General features: G+C 40.4%; 1 protein-coding gene across 7 annotated transcripts in view; it reads left to right on the top strand.

Annotated features, from left to right (window-relative positions):
• The window catches only part of MAP7 (microtubule associated protein 7), a 125,403-nt gene that overhangs the window by 60,903 nt on the left and 46,395 nt on the right, over window positions 1-18,105 (top strand). For all 7 annotated transcript variants that reach the window (XM_049799864.1, XM_049799859.1, XM_049799857.1 and 4 more), the window contains 2 exons: window positions 8,241-8,309; window positions 13,611-13,688. In XM_049799864.1, the coding sequence (XP_049655821.1) occupies window positions 8,241-8,309; window positions 13,611-13,688 (147 nt within the window). The remainder of the gene's footprint in view (window positions 1-8,240; window positions 8,310-13,610; window positions 13,689-18,105) is intronic.

Raw genomic sequence — 18,105 nt, 5'->3', positions numbered from 1 at the left:
CTCACCCCCAGCACTGCTCTGGGCCTCCCAGCTGAACTCCACATTGAACCGGTCTCCGAGCCTTCCCAGAGACACCAGGAAGCTCTTTGTCCATAGTGACTGAGAGTAGGGGTTTCTTACTGTGTTGTTTTGCTCTTGTCCTCAGCAACTGCTCAGGGAGCATCTGCTGGCTACTAGGACAGCACATCTGCCGCATAGGAAGGGCTGTGCAGCAAAGTTTTCAAAGGATGAAGTTTGCTTCAGAATGGTCTGTGGATAGGAGCCGATTGCTGGCAGGCTACTTGCTCTTTGGAGGCCAGCAGCAACTTACAAGCCACCACTTACTACTTCCCGAGGGAAGGGAAGTTTTAAGTTGTTGTTGCAGAGGAGAAAAGGAGGAGGTGTTCTATATGAATAAAATGCTGATGCTTAGGTCCTGTGTTCCTGCATCGTTCAAGTGTCAGAGTAAATATCTCGGACACAGTTGTTCTTTGCAGTACATTCAAATGAATTTCGGTTATAAGAAAAGGAAATTATTTGGTTTTGTGTTCAAGCTTTTGTGTTTGGATGTCTCTGCTTGATCCATTTCCATGCTTCTCGGCAAGGTCGTATTGAAGCATGTGTTAGTTGAAAGTAAGAATTTTCTTGCTATCTTGTTTTGAAGGACTTTACTTTGTTAACTTGTATGTATGTGTGCATGAGAGCTTACAAAAGCAAAGATAGCACTGGTAACTGTGTAATTTTGGTACACTTAAAGCACTGGTTTATCGTAATATCATGAAAAAGCACATCACGTCCTGAACAAGATTAGGGCTCCAAAGTGTGCTCACACAGTGAATAAATGAAAGCAAGGAGTAGCCTTGACTCAGTGTTCAGCTCAGACACAGCTAGTAGAAGCAGCAGTGTAAGGAAGTTGGTCTATCCAAGGTCAGTCCAACTTCAAGTACAGTGCAACCATACCAGAAAATGTCTCCAGCTGTGCTGGAACAGATTGCCAGGCCGCTTCTCCCCAAGCTCTTCTTGAGGGGTAGTTTCACAGTTGTTATTGACAAGTGGATTTTGTGAAAATTATAGTCTTTAACAAGGGAGGGAGCGTGGTGGTGGTGTATTTTTTAAGACTTATTGCCTCCCACTTTTCTGATGAGGGGAGCAGATCATAACTTTGCCCTGACTTACTCTGAAGATTTTAATGTTAAACATCCAGCTGCTTGGCTTTTACCTTTTTATCTGTCAGCTGAGCTGCACGCGTCTTGGTAATTTTTGGCCAGCCATAGGACTTTCAGACCTATTTATGTGCAAGTATGGAATGACTGCAGTACTTTACTCTAGAGCAATAAATGGCACTAAAATATTACTTAGTATATTGTTTGACTATGTATATATATGGACACTTGATAATACAAAGAGTAAGAACTGCTAAAGACTTGCAAGATATATTTTACAGTAAATACAGAGTAGCTTTTGCATGTGTACATATTACCGAAGTCTTACTCATAAGCTGTGGATGTAAGAAGAGGCAAAAGTCACAAGCAGTGGGAAGGCTTTTATTCATGTTGAACTTTGTTTTCCCTGTACCCATCCCCTGGATTGTGGCTTACATGAAATTGTTAGTAGGATAAACACTCCAGTTTAGCCATTAGAGAGACTCTTGAGTCTTAAAGTTAAGTGCCATTGCTTTAGAATTGAACAGGCAGTTACTGAATGCTCAGATTCTTTTTCCAAGTCAGGTATTCAGGATTTTGGTCTTAATGTGGTTCTGCATTTAAGCTAATAAACTGTCAGCTTTGACCTGTATCTGCACTTTCAATACACTCCACCCAGCACAGCAATACCTCTGATTTGATTGGTGTGCTAGCCAGCTGCCGTTCCCAGTAGCTAGATAAAACTGCCTAGGATAGCCCCACTTCTTCATTCTTGCTTATGCAGTCCTAGGAGGCTCTGTTCTCGACTTAATTCTGACTAGTTCAAACTATGCATTTTTACATTGTGCATGTTGGACATAAAATGCTATATAAAATAAGCATGTGAACTAAAGAGTGGTCTTTTGTTTGGTTGGTTTTTTTGTGTGGTTTTTTTTTTTGAGCAGTGTTCATAAGAAAGTAATTGGAGGTACCAGAATTGGAGTAAATGAGTAAAGAATGTAGCAGTTCTCAGTTACAACTGTTCTAAATTTCCCAGTTTAATGCTGGATTTCCTCTGCTATGTATTAGCAACAGTTTTTGACTGAGGTACTAGTTTGTTCCAGTTGTCACTTTTGATGCCTTCTCTATCTCCCAACACATACCCCCAGCACTCTTTGACAGTTAAGTAGCTGTTCAGTCAAATGGGAGGATTAGGTGAAAAGTGGCAGGGACAGAGTAGCTAGATTATTTTTTTTTCCCCCTTTAGTCCCTCCTCCTCTGTTCCAGCTGCTACTTTTGTTCTCCTGGCTGTTTTTCAATACTTCTGTCTCTCACTTTTGTGGAATTAGAGCAAGAAACTGGAAGGTGGTAACTCCTCTTTGCTGCTTAGTGCACCTATTGCCCAGAGGCATATCTGAACTGTCAGGCACACATAGCTGTCTGCATGCCTGGGGTTTACCTGTGTTTGTGCTCTCATCCACAGCTGTGCAGCCCTTGTACAGTTCCCCTTTTCAGACCCTTTTTTTGCTAGGGTGCAGTTCTATGGGGCTGCTGTGCATGTCCTGACCTTGATACGGGTCCAAGCACCATCTTTTGCTTGTGGTCCCCAAATGTTCCTTCCCACTGCATTGCATCTGTTGAAGATTCCACTTCTGGAAGCAGAGACCCGATAGTACAGCTGCCTCTGCTCTGTGGCTGATGTCCTTCCTCAACTGAACAGAGCTTTAACATCTTCTTTTCAGGTTTCCAGCCTTGCTGTGGGGGCTCTGGTTTGCCACTCACCTCACTGGGGATAGCTGGTTCATGTTGTGCAAATATGCACTTGATTTGCCACGGTCTGAAAAGCAGATGCTTGTAATCTGCACAGCTCTTGTGTTTGTTTGTTTTTAAAGCCTGTCAAAATGCTGGTGTGACACTATCCAGCTCAGTATTTTCTTGGTATTCTGTAGCTTTTCCAGGGTCTGGGCAAATGTTCCTCCTGCTTTCTAGGGCACCCTCCCAGGGGCTCTGCTTCTCAGTCAGCCTTTTGCCATTGGATGTGCTGTCTTGCTTAGTCTCTCAGGCCAGTCACCTTGACCAGAGCTTACTTGACAGGTAAAGAAGCACTAAAAGCTTATAGTGTCCTCCTTTTTCAAGGTTTCCTCCGAGACTTTTCTTCAGCTGTGCATCTTTTAAGATAGGATTTCTCTTTGCACTTGTTTTGCTTCCCACTGCTAGTAATTCCTATTTCTGCTCACACAGACCTTCTTTGGAGAAGCTGGATAGCTGATTTCTTTACAATAAGAGGAACACCTTAGAAAAAATGTCTTTAATAACCTTACAGTGTATCTGACAGAAACTGATCATGGAACAGCTTTTTAAAAGTACTTCTTGCTGTTATAAAATGCAGGTTTTTTCCCTTTCAGAAAGTAGGCTTTGGTACCAATACTCTGGACAGGAAATCTTAGCTGCTGTGGGAAGTGACTGAGTGTGATTATAATGGCTGTATGAGAAATGGGGTAAAACTGACATCCTATATAAAATTGCTTATCAGTCCTTCTAGAGCTTGTACTCATCCTGATAATAGAAGCATTGATTAAACCTGACTGAATGTGACCACATAAACATGATCAGAACTGGTAATGGATTTGCGAATAGAATTAATTTCTGTCACAAAAAGTCTTTTTTAGGAATAACCTGCCAGTTTCACACTTGCCTTGGTTCACAGTAAAATGAAAAGCTGAACCTACGGAGATCTTCCCTAGCACTGGTCAGCCTTACACATCCCTTTCAGCTTTGCCTCTGGAATGTTTAAATACTTAATTCTGTGCTGCAACTGTTTTTAGTTCAGAGCTCAGTGTTTGCAAGTGCGTATGTATTTAATAGCAGTACATCTCTCTCTTCCCCTGCCCCCTGCTACCACCCCCACTTCCAGATAGAGAAACTGAGGTCTAGTTTTCCATTTCATAGTATGCCATATAGTAGTGGCAGAGCTGAGGGAGAGAAGCTAAGTATTTTTTGATTCCCACTCAGGGTCTTATGAAAGGAGTGAGGAAAAACTCATTGAAAATTAAGGGGAGAAAGTATTTGACTTCTTTAAGGAATCTGTATTTCTGGCAGTTGAAGCAGACTATTTCACAAGCTTGAAGCATCTTTGTCAAAGGTCATCTCATGTCAAATTGGAGTTTCACTAACCTGTAGTGAGCTGCTGCAGCTTTTTACATCAGTGACTTTGGATGATATATTAGATAATGTTGAGCATAAAGTTGTAGTTATATAGTAATAGGGATATTGCTTTAGTCGATAGAAGTAGTAAGTTCAGACTAATCCTTACACCAGGCTAATGCTCTTATCACCATCAGTTGCTACCCAGTCACTGAGCACTTAAGAATAGCTGAAGTAAGATGGATAATCCACCTCAATTTAAAAATTACTTTTAACTTTAAAATGTATACTTTTACCTTTAAAAAACGGGGGAGCCTTCCAACCACAATAACATAGTTGCATTGATGTGTTAGAAAGAAAACAGGGTTTTGATTCTGCCAGTGCTTCAGTCAGTGGATGATTTCTATGCAGTCTCTGAAATCCACACACTGGATAGGTAGGTAAAGTCTCATATTTTTAAGCCCTTGTAGGTCCCACTTAGACAAAGCTTTACATCAGACTTTCTTATCTGAAAGTGTTATCCAAGAGGATGGATGTTAGATAGCATCTCACCTGGGGAGGAAGGCCAAAGAGCAAGTTAATAACTGACCAGAGCATCCTGCTTTGGAGAGTTCATTTGTGGATGGCTGTTGGAAGACCGTTCACTGAAACAGGTCCTTGCAAAGTGAAGGTGGGGTGGTGCAGCTCTTTACAGCTTTTCCCATCAGTGTAAGGTTGAGGTGGAGTCTTTACCCATATAAGCTCTCTTTCAGCTGGGATGGGTGGGCTGTGCGGTTCTTGTGTGGCTCTGGGCAAATCACTTAGTGTTTCAGTTCAACATCAAAAATACTAGAACAGAAAAAAAAAATATCAGAAGAACTACATATTAGAAAATTCCTGATGGGGTGGCATAAAAGACAAAGCCAGGCTCCTCTTTGTGGCACATGGTGACAAGACAGGAGATGATGGGCACAAAACTAAAATGCAGAAAATACAATTTAGATGTAAGAAAAACTTGTCTACTGTGAAGTAGTCAAAGACTGTCACAGGTTGCTCAGAGCAGTTGTGGAGTCTCCATCCTTAGAGATATTCAAAACCCAACTGGGCATGGCCTGCTCAAGGCAACCCCACCTTATTCCGAGGGGATGGACTGGTGATCTCCGGAGATCCGCTTCCAGCCTCAGCAACTTGGATTCTGTGATTGTCTTCCCCAGTATATCTATGCTATTGCCCAGGCTGTTTTCAGCCTTTTAAGTTTCCAGAATGCTTTACAGAAAAATATCCTCTTATTTCTAACGCTTCTTTATGCAACTTTTATTCCCTCCATGTAAACATAGTGGTTCAAGATAAGCAGCAGAACTAGTATTAGGTAGTTGAATGATGTCTCTCCTGGCATGTGTTAGGTTGAGTCTTGCTGGAACTAGTGTTGTCAATATTTAAGTTTGTATTTTAGATGTTTAGCTGTCTGATTAATGTTTGTATCTTAGAGCAAGAGGTATTTTATGTGGGAGCACACCTACACTAGTTACTAAATATTTGTGCCAATTCTTATTTGATATCCAGCATCATTAAAATTCATGATTGTGCCATCTGTTCTTCATCACTTGTCATATGAGTGGTCATATGAATATGTACTCAAATTGTGTCACAAAATATTCCAAGGAAATGTCAGACAAGAAGAAATATGGACAAAATAAAAATATTACTCTGTGTACCTAGGCTCTGTTACAACCGTATTATCTGTATGGCATTTAAACCATTATTCTGAAGTTAACGGAGTATTGCATAATCCCGTGGTGCAATGCTTGAGGAAAATAATGCACGTGCACTGTATAAGATCTGCAAACAAACTTGTGCTGAAGCTGTTAGAACATCAGTGCTCTTGCTAATACTCAGAAATGATATTAGTTTACTATTTTATAACAGTTTCCTCTTCTATGTGATGCCGTAGGCCAGGCTGATTGGAATCATGATGTAGGTTCCCCCTGCGTTACAGTGGGAGTTTTTCTGAGAATGTTCTAAATGGCTGATCCAGGCAGGAGGAAAGTCTGGGTTTTTTTTCTCTCCCCACACCCCAAAGTTAAGGTCATAGTAAGATATAAAGAATTTAAATGCACTTACTCTGGTGAATAAAACACTTTTTTTCAGGCTTGGTACCACCAATTTGAAACATTGAGAGGAAAAACTATGGGTTTTGATAATCCTACAAAGCCTGGAGATGCAAGTGTTCAGTGTTGCTCAGATTATCTTGCCAAAAATCAGTCTGTCTACCTATAGGTAAACTAATCCTTTGCATGAGGCCTTTAAAATGGCAAAATACTAAAATCTTTTGTTGGGCTGCCTTTAAGGTTTGACAATTCTTACTGTGATTTTGAATTGATATTTTAACAGTAGATATTGAACAGTAGTTATTTCTATTGATAACAAGAGACTTTACACAGTTGTCAGGGTGGAGAGTGTCTTTTTTGACAATTATTTAAAATTTCACACTTTTTTTTTTGTGAGATGATGCAATTTTTTGAACACTGCTCTCCATAAAACATTGCTCTTGAACACTAAACACTTTTTCTATTTCCCTCACCTGCAAAAAAGGTACATTAAGTGTCATATAGGTTCCTCCTGATAACCTTTTTATCCTTTATATTCATCCTGGAACATGCCTGTGGAAGGAATTAAAGGGGAAACAAAGACTTTTGTCAGGCCATGAAGGGAATGAATTCACTGAGGCACTAAGGCCTGAGTGTATTTTGCTAAAACTGACAAGCATAGGAAATTGCTTGGAGCGTTCTGAAAAAAACTTTTAAAATTATGTTTTCTAAAGTGGATCTAATACAGTAATGCCTGTTTAGCTTTTAAAGCTGGAGTAATCAGTTTTTTCCAACTTTAATTTCTAGTGATATTTTAATTTAAATGAATTTGGGTTTTCTTCCCTCCCCCAAGCTTTATTGATATAACAGTCTTTTTTTCCTTGCTTGCAAATATTTCCAATCTGTTTGTGGAAGCATTCTTAGAATTCTTACAGTCTGTCTTCAGACTCTTTCCAGACTGCTGTATTCTGGACTTAAACGCTCCTATAGTAGAGCTGCTGGACATGAAGATGAGTAGTAAGCTGAGAAAATGATGGCATCTTATTTCCTGGGTTTTAATTATAAATAGATGCTGAGCCAAGGGTATGGTTGTGATTTGAAGTATAATAATGAATCTTTTGGGTTTTCTTTATAAAGGGTTCTTGAAAGGGTATTCAGAGCCCTAGAACTATCTCTTTATAGAGTGACAGGGCCTGATCAAAAGTCTACTGAAAATAATGGGAATATCTCCTCTATTAGATTTCTTTGAGGTCACAAATTGTCCTCTCTTCAGTTCTGCAAAATGGATACGTTAGTAATTTGCAAAGAGTCTATGAAGTTTTATCAGTATCTTGTACCATACCTTTAGAAACCTAGGATCTGCAAGTCACCTTTAGCAACACAGTTTCCTCATTGCATCCAAACATTGCAACATATTTGAATGTTTGCTTCTTCAAAGTCACTCTGCAGTTTCATTCTGTTATTCCCACTAACTTGCTTTTATCAGTGTGATTAATTCAGCTTCCTCCAAGGGAAATTAAACTTAAAATAAATAAAAAAAAATAAAGGCTGCTGTTCCTTTGGAAGTAGTGGTTTCCAAAGCATCACTGAGAAGAAAGAGGAAAAATTAGCTGCATGTATAGCATTAGCATAGCATGGGGGGAAAAAAAATACACCTTGTTAAAAACAACATTTTCATTTTAAATGAAATCTTTTTGTGGCTCTTTTCTCAACTTTGATGGGGAACTTGTATTGTGGCTTCAATGTTTTCTGTGTAACCTTGAGGGTTTTTTCTATGCAAAATGGTGTCGAATGGTATTAAAGCGGTATTCCAGAACGGTCTGGTTTTAAAGGAAATTTGGCTATGTTTAAGTTGCATTATAATAAAGTGGTTGAGCTGTTGTTTAGTAATATGGTTAATTAATCTCTTTCCTTTTCTTACTTATTTTAGCAGCTGAAGGTTCTAAAATACAAGACAAGAAAGTCACTTCAGGACAAAGCAACACTGGAACTAAAGCAGGTACACCATTCCATATGCTTCATCTCATAAGGCTGTTTGCCTCAGTCGTGTATGAAAAACAGCTGTCATTTTAGGAACTTTTAAAATGTTTGATGGTCTTATACCTGTCTTACTGTTTCAGTCAAAACTGGTATCAGTGACTGATCATATTTAGTTAGGCTGGAATCTTTGATTGTTTGCAAAGAAGAAAAACTGAAAAAAAATCTTTATTTTAGTACAGATTAGGAATGAGGGTTGGGAAGTGAGATAAGGCAACAGAAGCCACTATACGTGCATCTGTGCTTGCATGAGAACTATCTGCTGTAGGCAAAGATTCACAGCTTTAAATAAATGTGCTTCTGTTCAGACATTTCTTCACTTATTACAAAGCATGCCATGTTCTGTAATATACTCTATGCAGCAGGCAGAAGTTTCTCATTACTTCACCATACCTGATTGGTACGTTGTGTGGATTTAATTCACTGTTCACTTACACAGTTGAAAGTCTATGTACTAAAATGCTTAATGTAGTCCTTGATGCCATGAGTCTGTTCCACTTGCGTGCTTAGACCATGATCCAGAAGAGCACTTAAATATCTAAATTCTGCCTGTATTCCAATTCAGGTACCCAAGCTTAGAATATGCAGTTAATAATGATCTTTTTTAGATGCCTGAGAAAGCATAGGTGCTTGTGTTGCTGAGGACTAGGCACACTGTAAGCACCCCCTTTTCAACTCCTTGAAGGCTTGGCAGCTCAGTCGCTGTTCTGCACTGACAGATTCTTCTCTGTCGCCAAAGTGGGTACCTTTGGCCTATGTCCCCAGAGGGAAGCAATCCCAGTGTTGTCTATGCTCAGATCACACCCTGCATTTTCTGCCAGGCAGTGCTGGATCCAGCACAAAGTGCAGCATTCATGGCTGCTCTCTCAATCAGAAAGGCAATGGGAAAAAGAGGAGAGAATGGAGGTAACGTTACCCACTTCCATGGCAAAACCAGAACTCTTGGCATTGGACAGTGTTCAATATCCACTTTATCCTGCAGTAGTTTAATCCAGATTTTCATTTCTGAGGAGGGCATCCTAGCTGCTCCTATGTTCCCTTCATCTATGCTGGTGTGTTGAAAGGAAGACAAAATTCCAGTGGCTGGAGAGAGGGAGGGCACAGGCATGTGTGCAGGGTTTAGCTCTGCACCCAGCTGGTGAGAGTCCATGTTGAAGAGAGAGTTCCTGAGAGCTGGTGGCTTGGTTTTTGTTTGTTTGGGGTTTGTTGTTGTTTTTTTTTTTTCTTTAGACTGCATATGAAACTTGTGTCAAACTGTTTTGCTTAAAAACCAAGCCAGAGAGTTTGCAGTAGGAGTGACAGCTGTCACTAAAAACAATGTCATTATTGTCTTGAAGGTGTCTACAGGCTGAACAAATATTAGGAGTCCAAGGCAACTCTGAATGTGTGCATGGCAGTGCAAAGGGAGCTAGACAAAGGAAAGAGAGTTTGAGATCCAAGCAATGCATCTTTTCAAATAATGTTGTGGCATACATTTCTTTCTCCCCACAGCACCCCTGTGAACTAACATGCAAACTGGCTGTTGTTTTCCACTCGATATCCCTTTTAGTTTCTTTAGTATATGAAATTAGCACCCTAGCAGTTAAAGGCAGAAGGCAAGCAGCCATTTGTGAGAAGAGGTTGAGAGGATTATAGATCAAAATGAAGAACGGTAGTGGTCTGGCTTTTGAAGTCACACCGAATGTGGCTGATAGTTACCTGAGCCACAGAAACTGGCCATATGTACTATGTGTGACAATTACTAATTTAGCAAAATTACAACCTAATGTCTACAAATGTCAACTGTGCTTAAGAGTTCAGTGAGGATTAATTATATAGAAAATTTGAAAACCTTGCATTTTCATTTTGTTAATGTAAATAGGGACCAGAAGCGACTGACATTTCAGTGCTGAATTCCTGTGAAATACTATTCATGGCTCCTAAGCTCTTTTAAATGAAGTAGTAAATTCTTAAAAAAATTTCAAACTCACAGTAAGTGTTGTAAGTTTATGGAAAAATACTGTTTTCATATGTAGTTTAGAGGCTTAATTTCCAGCAATAGGTACAAAATTAATTTCCTCTTTATAGAACTATGGCTTATTTAATCCTCAAACATCCCTCTCAGACATAATATTAAGCATTTGTATGTTATGTAAGGGTAGTGAAATAGGTTGCTGAGCATGAGTTCACATGCATTACGTCATAACCAGACTGCAACTTCTACAGCAGTGTGTGGGTCTTCCTGGAGTGTTCTCTATAAGGCTTTGCATATGCCTAGTTATCAATTATTTCTGTATGAACTAAGGAATTCTTGCAGGATTTATCGCAAATGACATGTTTCCATCTCCTTGTGCAGCGACTTAAAACTATTGCCTGATGACAAATACAAGCAAGAGAGAGTACAAAGTACCTTGTGTGTTTGTCCTGGTATTCCCAATGAACAAGAAGAAATGCCAGTCCCCCAGGTGTTTGCCTGATGGGTTGTTAATGAGCAGAGACATGAGAAATAAAATGGGGAGCAGGCCCAGTGAACTTTCTTGTTTTGCCACAATTTGAAGCTATTGAAGCTTTATACTGGGGGTGTCAGCAGATCAGATGGATTCAGAATGCAATTGTTGGAGGTTGGACTTCTAGCCAAACTATGAAGGATCATTTTCAAGGCTTAGAAAAGACATTTTAATTAGCAGTGTAAGATCTGCACCAGTAACGCATGCTCCAGCTTCTAGTAGAGCAAAGGTAATACCGGTCTGCTACAAAGGTGTTATCCCCATCTTTGTGCCAATATTGATTTAGCTCTTTGTGATCCCAAATGCATGCAAACCAGCTTGTTACTGAAGACACACTCTGCATAGCCTGCAACTTAATGTGAATTCTTTAGGATTGTTCTAGCATCCTGGGGTCTTGGGAGGAGGTGCTGTGTGTGTGCATGAACGCTATCAGGTGTGTGATAAAAAAAAATAATTGGATATCTTCAAACAGAATGGCAGAGGGCAGCTTTAAAAATTTATTTTATTCCTTCCATTGCTTATAATTAGGAATTCTTAAGGGAGACCTTTTCAGTTTGCCTGTCCATGTAACACTCCTGCCTCTTTGAAGAATTGCTGCTTCTCCTAGATAGGAAAATATCCTCTCAAGAAAGGAAAAAAAAAAAGCCTGGAAGGAGAATAGTACATTCTGAAAGAAGCAGGATTTTACGTTATTCCCTAGTGTCTCATCATTCTCTGTCAACTCAATGTTACATTGACTTTGCTGACAGCCCTTGAAGGGAATCCTTGTTTTCCAGGGGAATCATATTGGATGTGCATTATTCCACTAGCACTAATTACTCATGCTACAGAAATTCATGTTTTGTGAATCTTGCGTGCCAGCCACAAGAGAGAAGGAATATTATTACCCTTTTGACCTGTGTATGCATGCTGAAGAGACTGCACGCAAGTCAGCACAATTCTTAACATAAGCCAAATGTCAATCTATACCTTATATCAGTCAAATCTATGCAATGGCATGGCTAGGCATAGTTTCATAAATGGCAGCACTGTATGCTATTCAACAAGCATTAAAGGTTTGATCTCTAACGGGGTGATGGGTTACTTTTGTCTTTGCTGGTGACTTGTTCACTTGTTGCATCTTTCACTGGGGCTATCATGTTTGAATGTTCCTCTTCCTATCAGTTATGCAATGGGTTTTCTCCTTGCAGCTCTTATTTTGCATTGCTATTAATGCCATTAATTGGGGCTGTAGTCTCTGACGCTTGTTGAGATGATAGTTTTTCACTGATGAGAGTTCAAGAATAAACTGAAGCTAGACGTCAGTGAACTTGTTCATCCAAGAAATCCTGTCATCCTGATGTATGAAATGCGCATTACTGATTTTTCGTCTAATTCAAATAACTATTCAAAATCTGTCTAGCACATCCTCACTTCAGGGATTTATTTTTGCAAATATCTTTAACATCATTTTTATGACCCATTGTATTGTTTTGCCAGTAACTTTTATAATAGGTATGCAGTCTATACACAAATAGGCTGACTTTACATGTTTGTACAAATTGCTTACTTGTGTGTTTGCACTGAATAGTGAAAAGGATCTGTTGTCTTGTTTTTATGTGCACTTCCATGGTGATGGTATTCTAGACACTTCTTTTTCTTAAAATACTTAAATACTGAGTTCCCCTCAATACTAAAATAAATCAGACCATTTCTTTATACCCAGAAATCGTTTTGATTTTTCTGTGGTGTTTTTTTTTTTTTTTTTTACTTGTGTTTTTATTCAAAGGAGACTTTTTCAGTGCTAGTGAAAAAAAGCGTAAAATTACTGGTTTTCCAGGTTTAACAGAACAGGCTAAGGATGAGCAGGAAATTAGTTTTTGCAGCATGCTGAGATGAATTGGTAACTTGGATTTTGTTCCCTTTTTGTCTGGAACAGCTCCACTGCTGAGGCTGGAAGTAGGATGCTAGCTGTTTAGCATTTTGTTGTCTTCCAGAGAACTCACTGAGCAGCCTGAATTTTTATAGTCAAGCCTGGGCTCTGACACAGATTTTTCATATTATCCTTAGTCCCGTTGCTGTAATCCAAGTGGCCAGTTGCAGATATTTTTAAAATCATGTAGGTAACTTTCAGTCTACCAGGACAGATGAGGAAACTAGCATCTTACTTCTCTGGTATTATACCAGTCCATGCATGTGATGCACTGTCTTAATGCGTTTGCCAGACCTTTTAACACATGCACACACAAACATCGGTGGAGATCAATACCATGCTATCTTCAGAAGCTCAACCAGAACTGCTACAGTGTTTTGATGTGGCCTGTTTTGCTTGGGTACTGAGCTGCTTCGGTCTTGTGAAATAGGGATTATTGTTTTTTTGAGGCAGTATTGGTGGGAAGAGGTTGCTGCATTGTAATAGAATTTCCTGTGGATGCAGTTTGGAGAGAGGTTATAGAATAATAGACAATATTTTGTCAGAATGCTCTCAAGCAATCAAGTTGTTATAGGCTTGGAAACAAAACAAAACTTCTTCCTGGGTTTTCACAGGCAGTACTCTTGCTTGGAATTTAGAGTTACAACTTAGTTCTTTGGGAGTGTTTTACATCTTGATAATTAGAATGTATTAATATTTTTTTAATTGTTCCATTTTTTTTCATAAGATGGATTTCTGGAAAAGTGATGTGTTTTGAAAGTAGAATAACTAGAGTGGTTTAATGGTCATTCCCCTAAAAACTTGTTTATGGTACTATTTGATTTTATGCTATATGCCTGATTTTCCCCACTCCCTCCATTTGTAGATCATCCAACAATACTAAAGGTTGATGACAGGCAACGGCTTGCTAGAGAACGGAGAGAAGAACGAGAAAAACAGCTAGGTAAGGCCTACTCTGTATTGGTTTTTATTCTTTGTTGTTTTTCTTTTAATGCACTATCATCTGCAAGCAATGTTTTTGCCAGTTTGCTTTTAGGAGCATTCAGCAAACTGATTGTGCTAGATATGCAATAATGTCATTCTAGATACACTATTACATCTTCAAATTAGATCTTTTAATTCATGCACAGCCTGGGATTCATCATTACTATACCTGTCACACACCTATTACTTTTGTGAATCTGAATGAAAAATTGGTTGATTTCTGAAATCATGCAAGGAAGCTTCACTGGTGTAAATGGAATTTTGAAGTTTTAAAATATTTTACTAATTAAGATTAGACTACTTAATATGTTGAATGCATCCTTTATTGCCATAAAACAGAATTGCAGAACATGTTGCCAATGTATGGTTTGAATTTTTCTATATAAACTTGGATTTCTTTCAGGTAAAACCTTTAGTAGGTGTCAAATAGATGTGCTCAATATCTTATAAAATGTCACCTGTGCATGAGCATGTATAGCACTGTTCAAGTGAATAGTGAAGGTGAAGGTTTCTTAACAAGCCACTAGTGATGGGCAGTATACTGAGTGTCATGGTGAGACAATTTATAGAATTATGTGAAGCAAAATTGATGGCTTTCTGAAAATTATTTATATGTTTGGCTGCCACAACATTCTGTGGCAATTGGGAGGTTGGGGACCACAAGTATTTTCTGTTATTTTTATTTTTTTACATGTTCACCAAGATTTCTTTGGATGCTACATTGTTCGTATGGCTTGAGAAACAGAAGTACTTTATTTCCACTTTCTAGCTTCTCTAAGTTTATAAAACTGTATCATAACTCCGGCCAGAGTTATGCTGCTTTTTCTAACCTATAGAGCCATGATTTATTGCCATCTGGGTCTTAATAGCATTAATATCCTTCCTTCTTTTCAGCACCTTATAACATTGTACTAGCCATGCATGAATCACTAGGGTTGTTTTGGAGGGGAAAAGGAAAGCTTTGGTTTGGTTTGCTCAAGGGAAAAAATGACAGGATGTTTGCCAATCCCTAAAAAGCTGCCCCTGGAGTTGAGGTTGATGGTATGTCTAGTCTAAGTTTCTTCAGGTTCAAGAGCAAATGGAGGTTACTGGCCCATTTTAATTAATTAATCATAGATGACACTTCCATGTCTTGAATTTATTCTTTTTTCAGGTTTGGTCCTTGTGTAGTAACAGTGCTTTACTCAAGTGCAGAGAGAGATGCTTTCCTCTGATGCTTTCACTTTTCCTGAACTCTGATTTTTCTAGCTATTGATAAATGAATATTTGGTACTGGAAGGACATGAATTCCATTGAGAAATGTGTCATTTTATCATAGAATGGTTGGGGTTGAAAGGGACCTGTCCTGGTTTTGGCTGGGATAGAGTTAATTTTCTTTCTAGTAGCTCGTATAGTATTATGTTTTGGGTTTATTTACACAGTGAGCATCTGTGTGGAGCTTAACTGCTGGCCTGGGGTTAAACCAACAATATCTTAAAGATCATCCAGTTCCAACCCCTCTGCCATGGGCAGGGACACCTTCCACTAAGACCAGGTTGCTCAAAGCCCCATCCAACTTGGTCTTGAATACTGCCAGGGATGGGGCATCCACAACTTCTCTGGGCAACCTCTTCCAGTGCCTCACCACCCTCACAGTAAAGAATTTCTTCCTTACACCTAATCAAAATCTACCCTCTTTCAGTTTAAAACCATTACCTATCATCCTATCATTACACTCCTTGATAAGGACTCCCTCCCCATCTTTCCTGTAGGCCCCCTTTAGGTACTGGAAGGCTGCTATAAGGTCTCCCTGGAGCCTTTTCTTCTGCAGGCTAAACAACCTCAACTCTCTCAGCCTGTCTTCATAGGGGAGGGGCTCCAGACCCCAATCATCTCTGTGGTCCTCCTCTGGACCCGCTCCAAGAGGTCCATGTCTGTCTTATGTTGGGGGCCCCAGAGCTGAACACAGCACTCCAGGTGGGGTCTCATGAGAGCTGAGTAGAGGGGCAGAATCACCTCCCTCGACCTGCTGGTCACGCTCCTCTTGATGCAGCCCAGAACGAGACTGGCTTTCTGGGCTGCAAACACACACTGCTGGCTCATTTTCAGTCTTTCATCCACTAATACCCGCCAGTCCTTCTCCTCAGGACTGCTCTCAATCCACTCATCGCCCAGCCTGTATTTGTGCTTGGGATTGCCCTGACCCATGTGCAGGACCTTGCACTTGGCCTTGTTGAAGTTCATGAGGCTCTCATGGGCCCACCTCCTAAACTGTCAAGGTCCCCTTAGATGGCATCCTTTCCCTTTATGATGGATAGTAGCTTAGCCACTTCATCTGCCAGTTCCCTCAGGACCCGCAGATGCATCTCATCAGGTACCATGGCCTTGTGCACCTTCAGGTTCCTTAGCTGGTCTCAAACCTGATCTTTTCCTACAGTAGGTGGTTCTTCATTCTCCCAGTCCCTGCCTTTGCTTTCTGCAACTTGGGTGGTGTGGCTGGAGCACTTGCAGGTGAAGACTGAGGCAAAAAAGTCATTGAGTACCTCAGCCCTCTCCACGTCCCAGGTAACCAGGTCTCCCGTTTCCTTCTGGAGAGGGCCCACATTTTCTCTAGTTTTCCTCTTATCACCAACCTACCTGTAGAAGCTTTTCTTGTTGCCCTTGACATCCCTGGCCAGATTGAATTCTATCAGGGCTTTAGCTTTTCTGACCTGATCCCTGGCTGCTCACACAATTTCTCTGTATTCCTCCCAGGCTACCTGTCCCTGACTCCATCCTCTCTAGGCTTCCTTTTTGTCTGTCATTTTTGCCGGACTTCCTCTTTGTTGGGATGCAAGGCTCCTGAGCTTGTAGGAGGTGATCCTTGAATATTAACCAGCTTTCTTGGGCCCATCTTCCCTCCAGGGCCGTATCCCATGGTACTCTACCAAGCAGATCCCTGAAGAGGCCAAAGTCTGTTCTCCTGAGGTCCAGGGTGGTGAGCTTGCTGTGTGCCCTCCTCGCTGCCCTAAGAATCTTGAACTCCACCATTTCTCGGTCACTGCAGCCAAGGCTGCCCTTGAGCTTCACATACTCCACCAGCCCCTCCTTATTGGTGAGAACAAGGTCCAGCATAGCACCTCTCCTTGTTGGCTCCTCTATCACTTGGAGAAGGAAGTTGTCATCAGCATGTTCCAGGGGTTCCTGCATTGCTTATGCCCTGCTGTCTTGTCCTTCCAACAGATATTGGGGTGGTTGAAGTCCCCTATGAGGACCAGGGCTTGTGAACGTGAGGCTGCTCCTATCTGCCTATAGAGGTTATCATCTGCTTAGTCTTCTTAGTTGGGTGGCCTGTACCAGACCCCTGGTATAATATCACCTGTCCCTGCTCTCCCTTTACTCCTGACCCATAAGCTCTTGGTCGGCTCCTCAAACATCCCCAGGCAGAGCTCCATGTGCTCCAGCTGGCCATTGACATAGAGGGTGACACGGCCTCCTCATCTCCCCTGCCTGTTCTTCCTAAAAAGCCTGTATTCTTCCCTTCCAACACTCCAGTCATAGGAACCATCCCACCACATCTGCGTGATGCCAGTAAGGTCATAGCCCTGCAGGTGTGCATCTGCCTCTAACTCCACTTGTTTATTCCCCATGCTGTGTGTGTTTGCACAGAGACATTTAAGTTGGGCCCCTGATGAAGCTGACTTACTGGCTGGAATTCCTTCATGCAGCTCTTCAGGTGCTCTCCTGCTGGCCTGTGATCCTTCTTCAGCCTGTGTGACATATTTTAAAAGCGATATCAAACTGTAGGTTGGTGGGTTTTTTTTTTAAGTTGACATGGAATCCTTCATTCCTAAATGGGAGAGTTCTGCATGTCCCTTTGATATATGAGTGTATTGTGTGTTCTTGCTTGAAGAATTATTTTGAATTAACAAGAAACTGAAAGTCGCGTTGTACTTTCTTCTGTGTATTTGTCTGCTAACATTATGATTTAGGAGCTGTCTTCTGAGATTTCTATTCCAGTACAGCAAAGCAATGATTTTTACAATGGCATGCAGGCTTTGGAGTTTTTTTTAGTGCAGAACCTAGATAATCAGTCACTCATGTCATGTGAACCATAGCAAAGAAATGCCTAAGCTGTCTGTCTTAAAAATCAAGTTGTATAATGTTGTTACATAAATGTGTCTCACTGAAAATTAGAGTTGGATTTTGTTAATACTGGGACATCATCCATGCAACAGTAAAGCAACTGAAGGAAGGATTTTTTTTTATTTTTTTTTTTTTAGAATTAAGTTGGATTTAAACTTAATTCCTCTCCTTTTGATTTAGGGGATCTGTCAAGTTTAGCAAAGGCTTCCTTTTAAGCAGAAGTTGAGAATTTCAGTAATACCTCAAGTGAAATTATACTTTCCCCTCCCCCC

The sequence above is a fragment of the Accipiter gentilis genome, chromosome 5 (assembly GCF_929443795.1).
Source record: "Accipiter gentilis chromosome 5, bAccGen1.1, whole genome shotgun sequence".
NCBI classification, from domain to species: domain Eukaryota; kingdom Metazoa; phylum Chordata; class Aves; order Accipitriformes; family Accipitridae; genus Astur; species Astur gentilis.
The sequence above is the reverse complement of the archived record's forward strand: the minus strand, read 5'-3'. Positions and strand labels throughout refer to the sequence as shown.